This window comes from Lepisma saccharinum, chromosome 13 (assembly GCF_977018435.1).
Source record: "Lepisma saccharinum chromosome 13, izLepSacc3.1, whole genome shotgun sequence".
Taxonomy (NCBI): Eukaryota; Metazoa; Arthropoda; class Insecta; order Zygentoma; family Lepismatidae; genus Lepisma; species Lepisma saccharinum.
The window spans coordinates 52,621,009-52,643,147 of record NC_139241.1 but is presented as its reverse complement, the minus strand read 5'-3'; the positions used below and the strand labels follow the sequence as shown (position 1 = coordinate 52,643,147).

The 22,139-nt window shown below is 38.4% G+C and overlaps 1 protein-coding gene across 3 annotated transcripts in view; it reads right to left on the bottom strand.

Moving 5' to 3' along the window:
• Positions 1–22,139, bottom strand: part of LOC145997285 (dosage compensation regulator mle-like) — a 144,314-nt gene that overhangs the window by 36,639 nt on the left and 85,536 nt on the right. For all 3 annotated transcript variants that reach the window (XM_083134175.1, XM_083134176.1, XM_083134177.1), the window contains exons 17-19: positions 13,847–14,023; positions 12,847–13,046; positions 2,986–3,147 (exon numbers count right to left, since the gene is read on the bottom strand). In XM_083134175.1, coding sequence (XP_082990301.1) covers positions 2,986–3,147; positions 12,847–13,046; positions 13,847–14,023 — 539 coding nt within the window. The remainder of the gene's footprint in view (positions 1–2,985; positions 3,148–12,846; positions 13,047–13,846; positions 14,024–22,139) is intronic.

Here is a 22,139-nt window from a genome sequence, read left to right as displayed (position 1 = left end):
CATTGTAGACCCGGCGGGTACCCGCAGTCTTACGATACCTAGTAGGTCTCAGTTCGTTCTTTCCATCAACTGCAGACCCCTCCCTCTGCATGACGTAGTTGCTTCGAGTAGAAACTGCACCGGGCCCACACCGTTCTGCAGTGTTGCCAACTGCAATAGATTTGCACTACTTAAAAAAGGGAACTCGAAGCTTCGTAAGCCACATCACCAATGAAATGAGATTTACGAATGTTGCTACCCCCCCCCCCCCCCACACACACACATTGAAATAGGTTTTCCGTGGCACAGGATCCATAAGTATATGTCGTAAATAACCAATATACGTATATATAGTGATATAGGGCAGGACTGAAACATGTCACGTTCGACGCTGAGGTCGCGAGTCAAACAACACACTGTTCTACTGCGAACACCAGCGCCGTAGCCAGCCAGGGGCATTGCCGTTACCCTCGTTGGGGGGGGGGGCAAGTACTTGGATAAACGTAACAACAACAACAATCACAATAATAGTAATAAAGTAGCATGAAAGGCATTATTATCCTCATAAATCACGCAAAAAGGGGGTAGAAATCGGTTCTCACGCATTTGTGTTGAAACAGAGGATTAGAAATATTTTTTTTCAACACGTCAATTTCACGTTAGCTAATAATGGAAAACAAGCACACAAACTATTTTTGAAAGAAAGAAAGTGCATGATAAATGCATTCCGAATGTACATACATATGGCATGTAAAATTTCCATCTACAATATTTTCTTTTCACATGGAGCGACGTATTACATAATTAATTCATCCAACTCGTAACAAACCAACATTAATAGCAAATAATATCACGGGCCGCCATAGCATTCTCTGTTTTAAAACTTTTCTCACTTAGATCGTTCGGCGCTCAGGGCCGACTCCCGCTACCCCTTTGCTACGGCATTGAACTTGATGAGACTTGTACTTTAATGTTTGACCCCCACCCTGACCCCTCCGCTAGACAATTTCCGTCCAAGGTTGTGAGCAATGCACCCTGCCCCCTCTGGTTGCACCACTGCGTGCCTGGTTAAGGCACCATGCAATGAAAAACAATTAGTTTTCAGTGAGGAGATTTTTGTTTGCTCGATCATTCATTTAGATAAATGAAACTGTAATATTGCGTGCATTTCCTGGCAATAAGATAAAAACTGCTTACGCTGAACTGAAATCGCTAAGTATATAAATTCTCCTTGGAGAAGAAGCTCCTCCTAGGACTTCGTAGGATTTAGTAGCTACGTAAGTAGGCAACACTGGCTGCAGCCGTCCACGTGGTGATGAAACACCTGGAGCGACACGTTGCCGGAGGGCTGTTTCCTTCCAGCAGGTTTTGCAGGTGCCCGGGTCTTGATGAATGCCCAGGTACCTTGTAAGCGCAGAGCACCTTGAAGACCAAGAACCCAGGTAAAGACGCAAGTCGACTCATTGCCGTGGGCAGGCGAGCAGGTAAACCTGTTATCGCGTGCAAGTGGGCAGTGGGTAGGTAAAAGGCAGACTATGCTGGCCTCTAATCCAGATAGTGTGGATATTTGTATTATCCGGATATGCAGACAATCCATGAATGCAGATCTCTATTTACTTTTGCAAGTTCAGTAAGTTATTCTGGTAAGAAATTAACAAATTATGAAATAAATGTTCAAGATTGTCCTTCCACAAATAACCCACGCTAAGAAATAAGCAAACAAATGTGATAAATACTGGATTTTGTAATGCAGAGATCAAGTTTAGAAATAAAAATGTGAATATTTACAGAATATAGTGAGAGTCCTTACAGTAGAAATACTAACATGAAGAATAAAATAAAGTGTGGAGAGGCTGTAAAATGGATAAATGATAAAACTGTCTGAATAATGTAAATATTTGAATAATTTAGAAACTCCAAACAGAGTGGAACCCCGATTTTACACTTCCCCCACATTATACATTCAATAATCATGGTTCCAATATAGAGACATGCTACAAAATTTTCCGCAATTTTATGTTTTCCTGGATTTTATTTTTTTCAGCTTGGTCTCCTGAAAAACGTAAAATCAAGGTTCCACTGTATGTGGATATCAGAATATCTAGATATATATAGCCATCCCTAATGTGTGGCCATTATATGTCCCAACTAATGTTTCCACTCTTTTGTTACACCCTATACTCCTATATTGGAAAGTGCACAGAGCGATGTTGGTTGAATAAAAATCTGTATAAAAATCGGTTTCGCAATGTGAATTGACGATGATAATGGATTTTAAAAATAGATGCAAAGAGCTTCAAAACAACACCAATATTGATGGTTGATTTGTTGAGTTGGTGTTCTAAGTCCACTTTATGCACAGTAAAGCTAATAGGGACTGGACCTACAGTTTAACGTGGGATCCGAACCACTATGTGCCTCCACCGGGTATCAAACCCGGGACCCCTTGATTACAAGGTGATGATTACACTGTGCCAAAGACCAATATTGGATTTGTAGGACTACCCACGAAGAAAAGGTTGTTTTGCAAAATTGAAAAGAACGCTTTTTGACAAAATTTTAAAAATCCGAAAATTACGAATTGTGTTTAAAATATCTCTGTCTGGACCATACTGAAATTTCATCATGATTGGACCACCCATTTTTTTTATTTATAGAATTTCAGACAGTGACCGTTTGCAAAAAAAGGCACTTTTTTGTTCTCACGATGATTAAAAACAGAATACAAGCTCGAAATAAATTTTGGTTATTGTAGATTATCGTAGAACTGAATGAGATAATTTTGATATAACTCGTTTCTATTTAGGTCTACTGGTTAATTTTAAATTGCCGTCCAAACTTGAGTATCTATATTTATTATTCCAATAGTAGTAGACACACTGCTAATTATAGATACGTCAAGGCAATAAATGCAGCAGATTCACTAGTTCTTTCCCAGATTCTACTTTTCCATTAGTTCTTTCCCTGACACACTGCGTTCACTCACAATTCCTTCGCAATACTTACAATCCTCTTCCTGACATGACAGCATACGTTTGGATAGAGGCCCATGCACATCAAGGCTATTACCATATCCAGGTGTTTATCACCATCTTCGTAGTTGAAATCGTGAGATGCAAAGCATTCTTCAGGAACCCCAGATGAAATCATGATTTTTCTCAATCGACCCTTAAAGTAAAAGCAAATAAATTTCAATTACTGCATATTCCAAACTGGACAAGAAATATAAAACAAAAAGTGAACCAAAACGAAAAGTTTTAAAGTGATCTTACCCACAATAAAATCTCCTGTCTGGTTTTATTGGTCACACAAATCATATTTTTATTACATTCGAACCCTATCTCATCATTTCGGTCAAAGGATGATATGCAATTTCATATATACAGCATTTCTTTTTAACATTTCACCAGATATTGTTCATAAATTATGTTTGTGCTGTATATGTAAAAGAGTTTCGTTGGATTTTTGTTTGTGTTTACCTTTTAGAAATGTGTTAGAATTCGATGAAGGAAGATACCAAGATATTTAAGTAAAATGCTGGGAAAAAAAGCATTACTCTCGCTTTAGACGAAAGCATTTTTCTTAATATTGATGCCATGACCAAAATGCTATGGTGTAAAGTGAAAAATCTTATGGCATTTTTGGTCCAATTTCTGCAGCATTTTTCGTAGCATAACCAATCAGAAGCTAGTTCTAGGTCACGAGTGCAGATGTATTGACAGTCGAGTGAGATGTAAACAATGTTATCACTTCCCATTTTTAAAAGTAGATAACTATTTAAAAGAATAAAGTTTCATGTAAAATGGTGTTAGTTACAAATGAACAGCACAGCTAAAATAATACTTGATGGCATATACAGCACATGCATGGAAGAATATCTTAGTTGTTTTAATTGTAAATGCTGTACATTAAACATAGCTAGTGTGCCTTTCGTATTGTATATATTATACATCGTAATTTAAAAAGCTAACCAGAATGTTACATGAAATGCTTACGTGTAAAGTACTGTGTCTGCTACAAGATTTTTGGAGGCACTTAGCATTTATGCTAGCAAAAATGTTAAAGGATTTTTTTTTCTTTGTGATTCTATTTGCTTTATTTTATGTTGCTTTTTGTGCCACTCTTGGCCAATTTGCGAAGATGGGAATGAGTGATGATATGATGAATGGACACTCACAAATATCCATGCCCAGGTCAGGATTCAAACCCGGGACCCCTGACGTTGTAGCACGATGTGCTAACCACTCCGCCACAGGGGCCGGCTGTTCAATGAAATGTTTCCGTCTAAAGCAAGCCTTACAGTGGAAAGTTTCATTACCTCTACTCACAAAATATATACGTACATATATATATATATTCAGTTTCTATTTGATCTCTTTATAAGATCCTCAATATGATGTGAAAATCAATTTAGTGCAACTCTGCAGTGATTTAAATTTTAAAAAGTTAAAATGATCTTCTGCAGATTACACTGTGGCATGAACGCACAGTGCAAGGTTGGGGAGGGGGAGGGGAACAACAAGATGCTTCTGCCACGTTTACCACAGATATTCATTTATTAGAGACTGGGTAAACCCCTAGTTGCTTCGCAAGGGATATATCTGGTGAAATTCCCATCTGAAAGCTTTCATCTCCGTAATCAAACCTGGGTCTCTTGCATGCCTATTAGAGGCTCTACTGGATAATTGCTGCTCCACATAGATTTTGACCATAGAAACCAAGTTTATTCAACAATGTACATGAAATACTCTCCCCATAAAAAGAAAACAGCTGTGAGATAAATGTGCTTTTAGTTTCTAAACCTGATAAGCAAAAAAAGCATTTATTTCCAGGTTCTTAAACATTTTCACAAAATTCCCTGACTTTTGCAGACTTCTTCACTCCTGATTTCCCTGACTGTCAAGGTTATTCTTTCATTTTTTAAAGTCACATTTTGGTCATTATTGTGGTGTATATAAATGTATATTTCTAAAGCTTTAGGTAACAGAAATACCAACCATCTATGTGAGATAATCTGAAAATTAAAATTACAAAATTACTTCTGCTACACAATGTTGATGCAAATTTAATGAAAATTGTGAATTTTCATGTTTTCACGAACATTTAGAAACTAATTCTTTCTGATACTAAATTAGCTCAGTCCTTGAAAGATGTGGGTAAATCAGGGACTTTGACATTCCTTCTTTCCGAACAAAATGCAGCATTCAGTTATTCTTTATTTCTTTTAAAGAGTGCAGAGCACATAAGGCCAACCAGAGCTGTGTGAAGACCCCAGTGGGAAGAACGGAGTGGTTCAGTATATTAATGGACTCAAACAGGGATGTGGAACAAAAAGGAATGTAAAAACTACAGAGGAATAACACTAATGTGCCACTCAGCAAAGGTGTATGAGTGAATATTATAGAAAAGAATAAGGACAGTGATAGAGCTGAACATGAGAGAGGAACAGTATGGATTTAGAAGAGTACAACGAAAGTAGTGGTGTCACATCAATCATCTAATTTAACCTTCGATAAAGCAGAGGGGAACAATATTACCAAACTCAAATATAAACCTTATAATAGTTTTGTTTAATTATTTGTATGTTAGTAAGGTAAGATTGCAGCACTACATCCACTTGTATTGAGATGCTGTTCTTAAAAATTTCATAGGAAAAACAATCTACATCCTTTGTTTATATTTGTGACGATCGATAAACTATTACTAAGAACCTGTTAACTGGTGAAACATTCTTTAAAAGAAAAGAAATATTATCATGTTAGAAATTATATTATACCGACATCAGATTCACGTCATAAATATATTTTTAGCGATGTTACATAAGAAATGAACATTTACATACAATGCATAACACGCTATGCGATGTTGTCAATTGCTTTACAATATCAATAATATTTACATATTATGTATGTCAAATAGGATTTTGCAAATTACAACGCCACGAACGATAGAAATACGTTTGCAAAATCACATGGTATAATGTTAAAACATGCTTTTATCAAACTTAAGTTCAAGAATTACTAGATCGAATAATACGACGATCCAAATGCGTATTCGTTTTCACTAAGTTCACTTGTCAGAATAAATAATGAAAATAAATCCTTTCAAACTACTGTAGGATCCTATTTACCAAATTTGTCAATCAAAGCATACTTATCTGAGTCCATTTTCACAGAAAATAAAAATTCAGTTTAGATCATCTAAGTTAGTATACAATAAAATATAGATACTTAGAAATACTTACGATAGTGAGTATTGATTTTAATGAAAACTACGTTTCAGGATACCACTGATCCCTTCATCAGGTTACCAAACTAGGCCAGTGTAACTACACCTTAGCCACATCAGATATGACAAGGACTTAGGAATTTATGGTGAGGCTGGGTAAAAAAGAATAAAAAGAAACATTTAGTCATCTGACCCCACGTACGTAAAACGGTCATGTTCCCGTTGTAAAACATTGATTTAAAAAGCCAAATGAGCACAAGGCTTAACACACAAACACGTTAAAAACAAATCTAAAAGGCCGTGTGAACACAGGGTTTGACACACAAACATGTTAAAAGTCCCAGTTTGATGCGCACGTTGATGAGTTGTGCAACGAACTGGCGTGGTCTCTCGTAGAATGCCGGAAGTCCTACTGTTGATGTCCCCGGCCCCTACCTTTCCTCTTCTGTATTCGGTGAGCTACGTCATATCAAGTTTGAATTCTTTATCTCTTGGGCCACGCTAATCACGGTCAGAGTGACCCAGAAACCGATCTTTTCTTCAGTTGATCCCCATCGCTTAAACATCCTGATCCACATGCCGTCGACTTTCCCATCTTCTCTATTTAGCTTATTACTCCTATCTTTGCAGATAGATGCTGCTTCGTAAACATTCCGACTTATCAGTTTGTTATCAACCCTGACAATCTCTCGTTTCTTAATGTCGTGTTCTTCTTCGATTATATGTTCTGATAACCCAGTTCTTGGTATCCCTTCCTGAATATCTTTATCAGGTCACCCCATCGGGTTTTCATGCTTCTGTCGGTTTGCCCTATGTATTCTTTACTACAAACACACTTTATGCTATAAACCCCTTTTTAATCCTCTTCTGCATTTTCCTTTTCCTTACGTCTTTCTTATATTCTGTGAAATACTTCTCCACAGTACGTGGAGCCCTCATCCCACATTTGATACCATATTCTTTGACACCTTTTTCTATCTTTTCGGATACTCCGTTGAAATAAGGGATAACTATGTACCTATATTTATTTTCTTCTTCATCGTTTCCATTCTCTTTCCTCTCCCCCTTCCAATTCTTATTCTTATTTTCCCTGTCTTTTCCACATATTTTGTGGGCTTCTCTACGAATCCTATTTAAGTTATTCTCCTTATATCCGTTCTTTTTTCCTACTTTGTAAATCCATTCCTCTTCCTTCTTCTTTTCGTCCTTATGATTGCACAATCTTATACGCCTTATAAAGAAGTTGAGGAACACATTATTTTTAATCCTTCTAGCATGCTCTGATATATTGTGGATACACATATCTCCAGCTAAGGTTTTATGAAATACCCCTGTCTTAATTTTCGTTCCAGTTTTAATAATCTTCAAATCCAAAAATCCCATTTCATTTCCTACCATTTCTTCTTTGGTAAATTTAATTCGGTCCTCTTGTTTTCCCAGCAACTCAAGCATTTTTGTGAGATCTGTATTTCTCCCGATTACCAAGATATCATCAACGTATCTTCCGAAGTATTTGATGTCCCCCCCCCCCCCACTTGTTCAATGCTGCTTTCTCGAGGTAATAAATAAAATTCCCCAATGCAATCCTGGAAATTGGGTTACCCATTGCTAGTCCCTCCTTCTGTCTGTATACCCCTTTATTGAAACTAAAATAGCTGTACCTAGTGCATAAATCGAACCATCTCATATACTCCCATGCCACGATGATGTCGACTCCTTTCTCCCTGAGCCATCTAAATAAGCAATCGGTGGACTTGTCCCTAGGGACACTGGGGTAAAGGTATACGAGATCGAAGCTCATTATTTTATCTTATTCATTAATTTCGAGTTTTTCTATTGCTTCCTTTACTTCCCACAAATTATTAACACTATATTCCGTGGAACGCCTACTTTATGAGTTTTAGGTATTCCAAAAGCGATCGGTATCTCCCCTTTCTTACATCCTACGATCAATTTCTTTTTCTCAATTCTGGCTAGCGTAATACTGGTTACAATTCCCTTCTTGGTTTTCATTCTTATCTTGCCTATAGGGTTCTCCATCACTACCTCAAAATTGTTACTACAGAAGCATTCTTTCATTTTCTTTCTGTATTCGTTCCCATCGATAACTACCACTTTATTTTCTTTGTCAGACCTTATTAGGAAAACATTACTTTCTTTAACCCAGGTTTTAACATTGCCTAATGTCTTTTTATATTCTTTATGTATGTTCTCTCCTCTTTTTTCTTCCCTGCCCATCTCTTTTTTCCCTTTCGAACTTGATATGACGTAGCTCACCGAATACAGAAGAGGAAAGGTAGGGGGCGGGGACATCAACAGTAGGACTTCCGGCATTCTACGAGAGACCACGCCAGTTCATTGCACAACTCACCAACGTGCGCATCAAACTGGGACTTTTAACGTGTTTGTGTGTCAAGCCCTGTGTTCACACGGCCTTTTAGATTTGTTTTTAACGTGTTTGTGTGTTAAGCCTTGTGCTCAAATGGCTTTTTAAATCGATGTTTTACAATGGGAACATGACCACTTTACGTATGTGGGGTCAGATGACTAAATGTTCCTTTTTATTCTTTTCTACCCAGCCTCACCATAAATTCCTAAGTCCTTGTCATATCTGATGTGGCTAAGGTGTAGTTACACTGGCCTAGTTTGGTAACCTGATGAAGGGATCAGTGGTATCCTGAAACGTAGTTTCCGTTAAAATCAATACTCACTATCGTAAGTACCTCTAAGTATCTATATTTTATTGTATACTAAGTTATTCAACGTGAGTAAGTCACACGAACACTAATTATGAAAAAGATCATCTAAATGTCAATTATTTTCCATTTTTGAATTCTGCAATTCACGACTTACTAACATGGGTAATATGTCAACATTTATCCAATATGGATATTACAGATTTCATGTGACATAACAGTTGGGCTGAAAAGTTCATAGGCTGACTCATAGATGGCGTTACTAGAATTAAATCCATGTGATTTTTACTTAGTACTAACCTTCAAAAGATACATGTATAAATTTCACAGCTGCCGGATAATTAGTTCGTGAGATATAGCATTGTGAGTGAAGCAGCTTTTGTTATTGTGAAAAAAATGGATAAAAAAGAATTTCGTGTGTTAATAAAGCATTGCTTTTTGGCGAAAAAAAATACTGTTGAAGCCAAGGCTTGGCTTGATAAACATTATTCGGACTCTGCACCAGGAAAATCAACCGTTGAGAAGTGGTTTGCTAAATTTAAACGAGGCGAAATGAGCATCGAAGACGATGCACGCAGTGGACGCCCCAAAGAGACTGTTACCGACGAAAACATCAAAAAAGTCCACAAAATAATTTTAAATGATCGTAAAGTGAAGTTGATCGAGATAGCTGAGACTTTAAAAATATCAAAGGAACGTGTTGGACATATTGTGCATGAATATTTGAACATGCGGAAGCTGTGTGCAAAATGGGTGCCGCGCGTGCTCACAATCGATCAAAAGCAACAACGTTTTGATGATTCGGAGCAATGTTTAGCGATATTCAACCGTAATAAACACGAATTTTTCCATCGATATATTACAATGGATGAAACATGGCTCCATAACTACACTCCAGAGTCCAATCGACAGTCAGCCGAGTGGACTGCACGTGATGAACCGAATCCAAAGCGTGGAAAGACGCAACAGTCGGCTGGCAAGGTTATGGCATCAGTATTCTGGGATGTGCATGGTATTATATTCATCGATTACCTCAAAAAGGGCCAGACCATCAACAGCGATTATTACATAGCGTTGTTGGAGCGTTTAAAGGATGAAATCACGAAAAAACGGCCCCATTTGAAGAAGAAAAAAGTGCTGTTTCATCAAGACAATGCACCGTGTCACAAATCAATGAAAACGATGGCAAAATTATATGAATTAGACTACGAATTGCTTCCCCATCCACCATATTCTCCAGATCTGGCCCCCAGTGACTCTTTCCTGTTTGCAGACCTTAAAAGAATGCTCGCTGGAAAGAAATTTAGCACTGATGAAGAGGTAATCGCCGAAACTGAGGCCTATTTTGAGGCTAAAGAGAAATGGTACTATAAAAATGGCATCGAAAAATTGTATGACCGCTATAATCGTTGTATCGCCCTCGAAGGCAACTATATTGAATAATAAAATCGAATTTTGTCAAAAAAATATTTTTTACTATGTTAGCCTACGAACTTTTCAGCCCAACTGTTAATAATCACAGATACATCTAGTTTACAACAAGATGTAGACAGAGTTGATCTGCACAAACTTGTAGAAATTCAACATACATCCATTTTCACCTTAAAGATCACAGTGTGACCAACTCTTACACTTATCATCATTTTCACAGAATACAAACTTGTAAACATTTTTCATGTGAGAAATATTATTTTGTACATACTTATGACTTGAATTTAGTTGTATAATATAGTTTGCACAATAAATCACATTAGTTGTTACTCAGTTGTTTGTTTTTATTTCTTTTAAGTTATTAAATGTTGACCAAAAATTTCTCATCTTTAGCGGGAAAAAGGGTTTTCCCATGTGAGATAGATTTTTCCTCACCATGCGTTGGCAACAATGATCAGTTTTACTTTCATGGGATTACCATGTACGGGGCTTCTCGTCTAGAATTGTAAATTATACTGTAATTTTGAGCTAAAAACAACTTAATTTTGATAGAATATAATCACAAATCACATGCAGTATGAGAAGCACCCAAAACCTATAGAATCTAATATTAAGGAAGTTTTTATGCTCGTATCGATATTACCGTAAGTACCACATGGATCAATTTCAACAAAAATTACATCGCCAACCTTAAATTTTTTAAAGGATTTGAAGTACAAAAGTGTACTCCGAGTTAAGGCTATTTTAGAGTTTTAAAATTTAAGTTTAATTTTTCCAGAAGAATAATATAAGCTCAAATTAGAGTGACAAGCTATTTAAATTATTATATTAAAATGGTACGTGGTTTAGTACCGTTATAAGAGACAGATCAACAGTAGATCTGATATTCATCATATGGTAAATACAGGAAAGAAAAAGTAAAAAAAAAGGTAAAGTGCTCCCCTGTGCTTTGCACCACGCCATCAAGGGGGTGTGGAGTTAAGGCCCCACACTTTCTTGATCACGGCTGAAGTTGGGGGTGATGTGATCAGCACCATGCCCCTGGCTGCCTTTACCCCCCAGAGTTTCCTCCAGGTACCCACTTTCTACGACGCTGGGTGTATGGATATGATTTAATTATGGCATTCCCAGATATAGAAAATGTATATGATAGCATGGACAGAGCAAAGATTTGGAAGGCTCTAAGAGAGAAAGGAGTCGAGGAAGAGATAGTGTGTAGAGTGAAGAGCACATACAAGGCCAACCAGAGCTGTGTGAAGACACCAGTGGGAAGAACGGAGTGGTTCAGTATAAGTCATGGACTAAAACAGGGAAGTGCTCTTTCCCCACTGCTCTTCATAATTACAATGGATGCAATCAACGAAGCGGTGGGAAAGAAGATAGGAGAGGAAGAGATGAAGGCCCTGTTGTAAGCTGATGACTTAGTAATATGGGGAAACATGGAAGAAGAAGTACAGAGACAGCTTAATAGTTGGAATGAGAAAATCGGAAGAGCAGGACTGAAATTCTGTGCAGAAAAGAGTGAGGTGCATAACAACAAGAAACAGAGCCAGGAATGTACCAGGAATAAAGATAGACACCAAAGAGTCGAGGGTAGTGGAGAGTTTCAAATATCTAGGAAGCATAATTGAGAGAAGTGGAAGAATAGAGGAGGTAAACAGAAGAGGATGAATGGGTGGTGGACTCTATCAAACCGTTTGAAGATTTATATGGAACATGGATGTACCTATGAAATGCAAGACGGTAATGCACAAGGAGTGGGAATAAGGCCAAGGGAGAGACCAAGATGTTGGTGGAAAGAGCAGATAATGGAGTGTTAGGAGAAGAGGACAAGATTGGAACACTGTGGAAAGAGAGGAGTGGTGGAAGACCAGAAGAAAATGGAGAGGCTTGACCCCTATGCTGGCCCAACCAGAGACAGGAAACGGCAAATGATGATGATGACTTTTTACATTATCCTTGAAAAACACACACATAAATCCACAAACATTAACTACATTCTTTGTTAATGTACTACTCATATACTGGGTGTTTACTTTACTTCACTTTTCTGCCACTCTTTGCTTATCACGAAGGTGAGAATGGGTGATGATCTGATGAGATTGATGAAAGGACACTTGACAAAGAACACCCATCTCTACGCTGGGATTTAAACCTGGGATCCTTGGCATTGAAGCATGCTGTGCTAATCACTCTGCCAAAGAGGCTGGCATACTCATTTGGAATTTCCTGACTTTCAGATTCCAGAAAACTAGGGAAAATAATTTCATGAAGTCTGAATTGGTACAGGAAATTTTCTCCCCGATTGCGGTATTGACTCTTGCCCGTAATCAGCAGAAATTGCACAATTGCATGCCAGTATTATTATTAAGTACTTTGTTTATTAGTAAAATAAGGAAATGATTAAATCCTTTCTTAATCATTCAATTATCAAGTGAACAACAGTTATGCACAGTTGTAAAAAGGTAATTTTCTGTAGTTGGGAGATACGAAACCAAAAATGCTTTCTTACCTTAGCTTCACAAAATGTCTGAAGTGACGGCTTGCATAAAACCAATTCATTTTCTTGCCAAAAGCTCATCTCCAAAGTCACATCCTCGTCCTGCTGGAGTTTCTCCAGTTCCTTAGCTGCTTTCACTGTAACAAGCTGGTCCGAAAAAACTGTGCCTGCAAACTCCCTTTGTTTTTTTGTCAACGTAACATGCTGATATTCTGGAGTATAAGCAAACAAAGATTATATGCAGATGTTGTTTCCCGTAATTCGGTAAATATTTTAAACGTTTAGCTGCTGGCTGGTCTTACATGAAAGTATGACAAAAAAAATTGCTGACAAAGTGACAATTAAAGGTCCAATGGGAGATCTCTAGTTTTCAAAATTAGCTAAAAATAATGATCTTTTAAAAATAGTTGCATATTTCCTGATCTTTCCTTTTTAAAATGGGGGATAGTTATTACATGTCCTCGAAGAATGATCTTTTGGCATGCTTCCCTGCAAATTTGGTCCATCAAGCGTTCATACAGCCGATGTTAGAAGCAATTTTACATAAATTTTTCCATACAATTGCAAAACTACTTTTTCCCCCAAAGAAGTATCTACCTATTTCCAATGCAATTTTGCATGGTTGTACGAATATACCACTCAGTGGCAATAATTTTACAGATCCAATTTATCTGTAAATAATTTATAATTTAGTGTAATAATCTGCCATACCATTTGGAATTCTATATTGGATCAGTAGATTGATTATTGGTTATCGATATTGGTAAATTTTATTAGTACTTCTGTCAACATCGGCCAAATTTCATACCAGCCCATCTCTAATATAAACCTTCAATGAAGATAGAGCGTAAAAAGTAAAAAAAGTAAATTTTGAATTTAATATGTAATTTTTTCAAGTCTGCGATGCATGGATGCATAATTTCAGGAATTTCCGGCCAGTAGACACTCTGCATGAGCAAGTGGATATACTGTAGCAATAATATCATACTGAAAGAAGCAAAAGAAGACTTACGCATATTAAACACTCCTCCGGGGATGCAGTGGTCTGCTATGATGGTGCTCATTGGGTCCCCACACTTAAATGTGCAAGCCATGTACAACATCTTTCCCAGCTTTGGATCGATAGGCAGCCGTCCGATGATTCGGCCCAAAGAAGTCAGTTCTTGTATTGAATTCAAAAACTTCTGATCTTTGAAGGAAACATTGGTCATGGTTCAATAAATAACACTACATTAGTAGGACTAGGATTTATATGACCTAAAATTTCCACAAGTATGTTGTAAAACATAAAAAAATATGCACTAAAAACAGTATATATTTCTTTCTCTTTCTTTTAACTTGAGTTATTATACATCCCTCTTCTGCCTCTTGGGTTAAATGCAATAATAAGAATGAATTACTAACTAACTCTCTAGTATTCTTAAAATGGAAGGTTTATGGCTGCAGCAACACAAGCCTTCCATCTGTTCTTATCCTAGGCAAGATCAATCCAATTTTTTTCACATCCTTACCAATTTCCTTCATGTCCATCTCAACGTTATCCCTCCATCTTCATATTGGCCTTCGTACAGTTCTTTTACCATCAGGTTTCCCAACAAGAATCCTGTAAACTCTTTTACAGAATGAATGAAGACTAACAGAATGGATGCTGGAACAAACACAATTATACTTCTATGCCTTGCCCAGGGCTTGAACCTTCGACCTCTGACTGGTCACTTTGCCATCGAGGTAGCTAATACGAATATATAATAAAAAAATTGGGTTTCCTTCTGTAGCTTATTTTATATGTACTACTTATGCAATAATAAAAAAGGTGGACAAGAAATAAATGTGGAAGTATGTTCACCCTATTTGTATTGCAAATATGAATACCATACTGTTGGATATTAGATTGATTGATTGATTGACTTGGAGTTTTAAGTCCACTTTATGCACAGTAAGGCTAATCTGGACTGGACTTACAGTTTAAAGTGGGATCCGAACCACTATGTGCCTCCACCGGGAATCGAACTCGGGACTCCTTGATTGCAAGGCGACAACGCTACCACTGCACCATTGGATATTAGAATAACTGCTATTCCTCACTAATGCTATGAGAATACATACTTGTAATTCAACAACTTGAGCGAGTACTTCAGAAAAAATAAAATCCACCTCAGAAATAGCCACATGCTTTGCAAAAGTGAAAATACGCTGAATATGACAAAATAAGTTAAATATGGATCCAGCCAAAATGTTGTCTATTTAAGTATATATTTTCCCACTAGACCAGGGGTTTCCAAACTTCTTTACACAGTGCCCTAGTGTTTCAAGATCTCTCCGTCGATCCCAAGTCAGAACGTAGGCCTATCTAACACTTGCAATGCTCAGTGTTAAGGTTGCTTGCCTTAAGTTAAAAAATAAGCACATATTTCAAATTCAGAAAAGTACTAAATAAGCACATATTTTTAACAATCATGTCAGTGACTGAATTTACAATTGCAATTAGTGGGGAAGAAACCATGTGTAGACTAACAAGTAAGTGTCCTTTCAGTGAAAATATTGTAACATTTCGTGGTGGCCCTGTAAGCCAGCCATGGTGCCCAGAGTGTCACAGTGCACATGGGAACCACTGCACTAGAAGTAGATTATTATTAATTTAATTACAATTTGAGCAATACAAGTGACAAATGGTCAAACCACAATGATTTTTACAGTGATTGCAATACACAGCTTTCACTCATTTATAAAAAAGAATATTAAAAAATCACCTCTACCCAGGCAATTTGTACAAAAATTCCAAACATGTTATCTTCAGTTTTCAACTGCAAGAATTATTTAAAAGAATCAAGTTTAGACAAAATTAAATACATTTTAATACAAGATAGACACTCTACAACCCAGATAAAATTAATCGAAAAAGGCAAATTTTCCAAAAATTCAAGGCTAAAAATAACTGTTCAAATAAAAATTTTCTAATAACATTTTACCCACATTTAACACATTGGGGTCTCACGACGGGCTTAGCCTGCAGTGCACTTAAAGTCAATGTTGACGAACGACGGGCATAGCCCATCCTGCGATATGCAATCGCATTGCCGATTGAACGACCGGCTATGCTCATACTTCGTCTCATGTGCGTGTTCATTCAAGCTCCTCTGTTGAAATTCCGACCGCTAGGTGACTCATGTGCTATTTTTATCTCGCACCTGCGACTGTTCGTTGTCGGGTTGATGTACTGTGCATTGTTTAGAATGGCATCGTTAGATCCAGACTGCGTGTTTGATCGTGTACTCACACACGTAAGTTGCCGATTTTTTAATCTTTTAGCCTAAGTTTATATTTAATTGTGAGTAATTCGCACATTACCAGTATGTTATTGATCTCCGATACGGGGAGGAAAGTGCGCAAATTTGAAAAGTTGAGGATTAAGCTTAATAAGACCCTAATTAGGATAGGTTTCCTTAAGCATTGTAAGAAGAAGGGTTTTTTACCGAGTTTTTTAAAGTGGGGGTACCAACCCCTTAGTTTTAAAGGGCTGGATCAAAAGAGGGAAATACAGTTTAGAATGCTGGGGAAATGCATAAGGGAGGCTTATGCACAGGTGGATAGGCTCAACTCTGAATGTTACAGGTTACATTTGGAAATTGGAGGACGATTAGACCAGGTGACATGGGGGCGCATTGAGGAACGTCATTCTAGAACCGTCGAACAGGCGAAAGTAAGAGATATCGAAACAATTAGGAGGAAATTAATTAAATTGGGAATTAACGAGGGGGTTAGGGAGGGAGGGAATAGGGACAGAAAAGGGGATGAAAATGAAGCCAACATTTTAAATCTAACAAAACTTCAACCCCCTAAGGCCTTAACGGAGATTATGAAAATGGGGCATAAGTTCGCCATTAGGGATGAAAACTTCGAAAAAGAGGAATTCGTCATAGCGGCGGAGAAAATAGTGGGAAAATTAGACGAAAAAGAAGATAAATCCAATGTCAGGGTAAAAATTCGTGACATTATAGATGAACAAATGCACCTAAGTATAAGGGAACTAGGCCCACCCGTCACCAATCATAGGACATCAAAGGGAAAAACGGAAAGTAAGCTTAGGGGGAGTCTTCGTAACGTGAAAAAATGGGTTAAACAAAGTGACGTGTACTTGGTTAGATCGGATAAGGAAAACAAAATGGTTATTATCGGGAAAGAGGAATACCATAGTAAGTTGGAAGATAGCTTTAGAAGTAATGACTACGAGGAAATCAAAGTTAACCCCATTAATAAAATTAAACGAGAAATCAGAAAAGGCATTGAAACCAGTTTTACCTTGGGAAGCGCGGAAAAAAAGAAATTACTTAAGGGGGTTAAGGAAGGGAATATTCCTACGGCCTTTGGGATACCTAAGACCCATAAGGAGGGGATACCCCTCAGACCCATCATCCCCATGTATGCACATCCTGGATATGGTTTAGCTAAAGAAATGATTAAGAGGATGGGAAAAATGAACATGGACACCCCGTATAGCGTCAAAAACTCTCTTATGGTCAAAGAAACTATTGAGAAACTCACCATAGGAGAACGGGATGTAATCTGTAGTTTCGACGTTATTAATCTGTACCCCAGCGTCCCCCGGGACAAAGCTGGAGATTGTTTGTATAGATGGTTGATTGACCAAAACGTTGAAATCTTGGTCGCCTGGGAGTATGTCCGGTGGTTTTTTCTTATTACGGGGTACAATTACTTCTACGTTAACGATAAAATCTTCCGACAAAAAGAAGGGTTGGCCATGGGCAATCCCATCTCTGGTCTCGTGGCCAACATCTTCATGCACTATGTCGAAAAAGCCGCTATGGAGCATGCGGGGGGGAGGGGGGAGGTAAAATATTATGGGAGATATGTAGATGACATCCTCATCATAGGGAATGAAATCAAACTTGACAGCATTTTCGACCAATTGGGGAAGCAGGACCCCAGGATTGGGTTTACTAGGGAAGATATGGCCAACGGAAAGATCCACTTTCTTGACTTGTGCCTTACAAAAACCGGGCAACGGATCGTAACAGGGGTCTTCCATAAACCGTTGGCTGGAGAGCTGTACCTCCATAAGAGATCCCAACATTCGAATAGGACTAAATTAAATGTTTTTCTTAACTTTTTCATTCGCGCCGAAAGACTGTGCAATGACGTGAAAGAGAAAGAGAAAGAAGGGGAATGGATAAGGAAGGTGGGGGTAAAGAATGGGTACACTATCCGCGACCTGGAAAAAGTTGCTAGGAAAGCCAAAAGGATTATTAGGCAAGAAACATCGCAAAATGACAAAGAGGGTAAAAAAACTGAGATAGGTAACGGTGAAAAAAACACATATTATGTCGGGATCCCATATTTTAAGGGGGTCTCAGAGAAAATTGAAAAGTCCGTGAGGGGTTACGGAATAAAATGTGGGGTAAGAGCGCCCCGGAGTATTGAAAAGCACTTTACATCCTATAAGAAAGGGAGGGGGGATAGGCGCAATAACCCTGAAGAGCGGAAGGGAGTATACAGGATAGTGTGTGAATGCGGAAAGGAATATGTGGGACAAACCGGGAGAAGTATGCAAGTTAGGTGGGGAGAGCATGATAAGGACGTAAAGGAGGGCATACCCAAAACTGGATTGTCTGAACACATATTGGTTAACCGACATAAAATTGCTAAAAGGGAGGTTATTAGGGAGGTCAACAATAAATTGGACAGAAACGTATATGAAGCTGCCTATATATGCGCGAAAAATTGGAATAAACTTAACAGGGACGATGGGAATTTAGAAGACGGCTGGGTTAATTTCTTTAAAAAATGGGATAAAGCCGCAACGTTTAGGGACGAGATAGGCTTCCATGTCACTCCTGAGGTTAGGAAAGCCGCCGAGGTGGAGGTCGACTTCTCCTTGGATTGGTGACTCCCGAGCCCCAGTTTGGAAGGATTGAGGAGGGGAAGTTCTCTTTCCCCAGGTACGGGCTGACACTGTGCATTCGCCTACCCTAAGCATTGGTCGGCAGTTCGCCGACTTCAGCCTTGGATGTTCTTTTGTTTTTATAGTATTGCGCGGTTTTAGATGTGTAATTTATATTCTTTTTTAGAAAGTGTCCTTCAAACAACTTTTTAACCTAAATCCTTAACCTTCACTTTCACGACGAGGCACCATGTCAGGTGTCTGAATAGCATCGTTTCAACCTGAAGAAGGAGGTAGTGTAACCTCCGAAACGTAGTACGAAAATCTCATACTCACACACGTAAGTTGCCGATTTTTTAATCTTTTAGCCTAAGTTTATATTTAATTGTGAGTAATTCGCACATTACCAGTATGTGAATTCATTATGGTATTGATTACTATTTGTGTACTATCTAAAGTAAATTGTGTGCTTTCATGTGCTAACATTTGAAATATATAATTTAATTATGTCAGGGACCCCGTTAGGGAACGCGAGGCCCTGAGCGAACTACATCCGCGAGGGCTTTGTGCGCTCAGGGCCTCGCGTTATGTAATGCTGAAATATCTGTAACATCTGTTTCTCGTAAAATTCTTCTCTAACACCAACCTGCTTATTAGAATTGTGTAATTATTACCTATCGTTAAGCATGCGATCGCAGTATCGCCGTTTAGCACCAATAAAATTTAAAATTTGACAACCAGCGTTTCTTAACAATTTTTGCTGATTGAGACCTTGTATTAGTGACACAAGGTCTAGAAAAATAATATTTTATCCTGTGTGTCTCCAGCCATACTGTAAATTTGCCCTTGTTTTTTATATGTATTTTTTTTGCCAGAAAATGCACTAAATACGGAAAGGGGAACATGACAGCCAAAGATGGCCATAGGGGGGTGGCAACTCAGGCACTCACCCGAGGCTCCGCATTCCAGGGGTCACCGCACTAGATAAAAATAATTGTTTGTGAGAGGTTTTTTTTTCAAGTTAATAAGGATTGTGCTTCCAATTAAGTAACTAATCTGATATAGACTGCATTCGTCTTATTTTGACATACTTAATCATATCCAAAATTACTGAAATCATACACAAAGTAGCTACTATATAAAGAAAGTGTTAAAACTATTTGTATCAAAAATATTTAACATATATTGTTTGTTTACATATAGAATTTAATATGACATGAAAATATTATTTTATGAAAAAAATGCAAATTCATTAGTGTCAAAATTCAATGAAAATTAAAGAAAATAATAATGTTATTGGATATTATTAAATATTGCTACTTTTTTAAAGTAACAATATGATATTGAACATTCCCGGTTTTGCAATTAAATACGAGGGTTGGGGCAAAAGTCATTGCAACAGTTTTTTTCTTGCAGATATGTGAGCACAGCACAAAGTGCTATGTGTCGCGTGGAAGCCATGCAGTCATAGTGTGTATGCACAACAACAGATGGCTCTGTGATTGCAGGAAGTAGCACAGAGAGCGCTCTGAAATCAGTTGTGTGGCAAGCGTCGTGCGAGATGGACGTAACCCGTGTTGAGCAGCGCTCGTACATCAAACTAGCCGTTCGCCGAGGGATGAATGCGAGAGATTGTCACAGTGAATTGGTGGATGCCGTTGGGGATAATGCTCTCCCATACCGGACAGTAGCATGGTGGGTACGAAAGTTTCATCAAGGACGTATGTCAACCGGTGATCAGCAACGCTCGGGACGACCTGTCAGTGTGCGGACCAACATGGCACGTGCTGTCATCGAGCAGCTCCTGGAGGAAGACAGACGATGGAAGCTACAGGAGTTAGAGAGGGTAAGTGGCTACGAGAAACGCACCATCCACAGGATATTGCGGACAGAGCTGCAACTGCGCAAAATCGCATCGTGGTGGGTACCACATGCACTGACGAAAATTCAACGGTGGATGCGATATGCAACATGCTCCGACCACCTAGCATGCTTGCAACAGGATGGCGACCACTTCCTGTCACGAATAATTGCCATCGATGAATTTTGGGCCAGGGCATACGAACCGGAACTCAAATGTCGGTCCGCAGAGTAGCGACACGAGACGACATTGCCAATGCTGTGCAACAACAGATGACCCGATTCACACATGGTACGACCAATGGTGACGCAGATGGCATTCCGAGTCTCCCACATCGTTGGCAGCGTGTGGTGCACATGGCAGGTGACTACTTTGAGAGCCTTTACCAGAGTTTTGTTCTGTCAACTGTACAACAGGTATGTAATTGTCTTACACGATCAAACCAGTATTGTCCTGTACACTATCATAATAAATATGTGAGGCACAATGTTCGTGTGTCTTAACTGTCCCCACATGTAGTTCCCCCCTCGTCCTTTAATCTGTATATGTCGCATTTTCCAACCGGGCTGGTATCTGCAAGAAAAAAAATAGTTGCAATGACTTTTGCCCCAACCCTCGTATGTACTAGGGGTACATGAGATTGAGTGATCGATTTGTTGTTTCAAGTTCACTTTATGCCCAGATAGGCTAATCGGTGCTGGTCCTACAATTTAAAGTGGGATCCGAACCACTGTGCCACGTACCTCCACCTGGTATCAAACCTGAGACCCCTTGATAATAAGGCAACGATGTATACATCAGAATGAAAACGAAATGGACATGTAATAGTCTTTATTTACATTATGAATTTGTAGGACACCTGTACTTCACACTAAGGAACAAAAATTGGAAAAAAACATATATATATATATTATTCGTCCCCAAATTAATTATTCTCACTTGAATATGTTATGGTCCAGGCCCCGTAATGCAAAATTATGCTCTGCCAAATAATGACATACAGTGTTTGTTTCAAGACCTCACGCTAGTGCTGCTTTTCCTGTCAAATCAACAGTAACTGTTGCTCATCAATAGTTATGTTTTTCTGCAGTGTAAATTCACATTCGGTCCATTATTTAAGGTATTGAATTTGACTTTCTGATATTTCATGGTTTTGTAGTTGATAGCTCAAATGCCTCCAATCATCGCAGCCTTCATTTACCAGCATGCCCCCACCCTTCCTCCCAAACAACTTACAAAAAAAACAGAAAATCTTATCTTTCCTCTTCGAGTACGGACAGTAGCGTGCCCAGGATTTCGGAAAGGGAGGGGTTATGGATACTTTTTCTTGGTAGTAAGACCTCATTTTGTCATATTTTCCTACCTTTGACGTTCTTTTTTTAGGAATACTGGGCGAAGGGGGGGGGCTATAACCCCCATCAACCCCCCTTGGGCACACCACTGAGTACGAACCACCTTCTGTCGACAGTTTCCCCATTTTACATAACATGCTTATAATGTCCAGGTGAAAAATGTCGATTATCACCATTAATTGGGTAATCATGA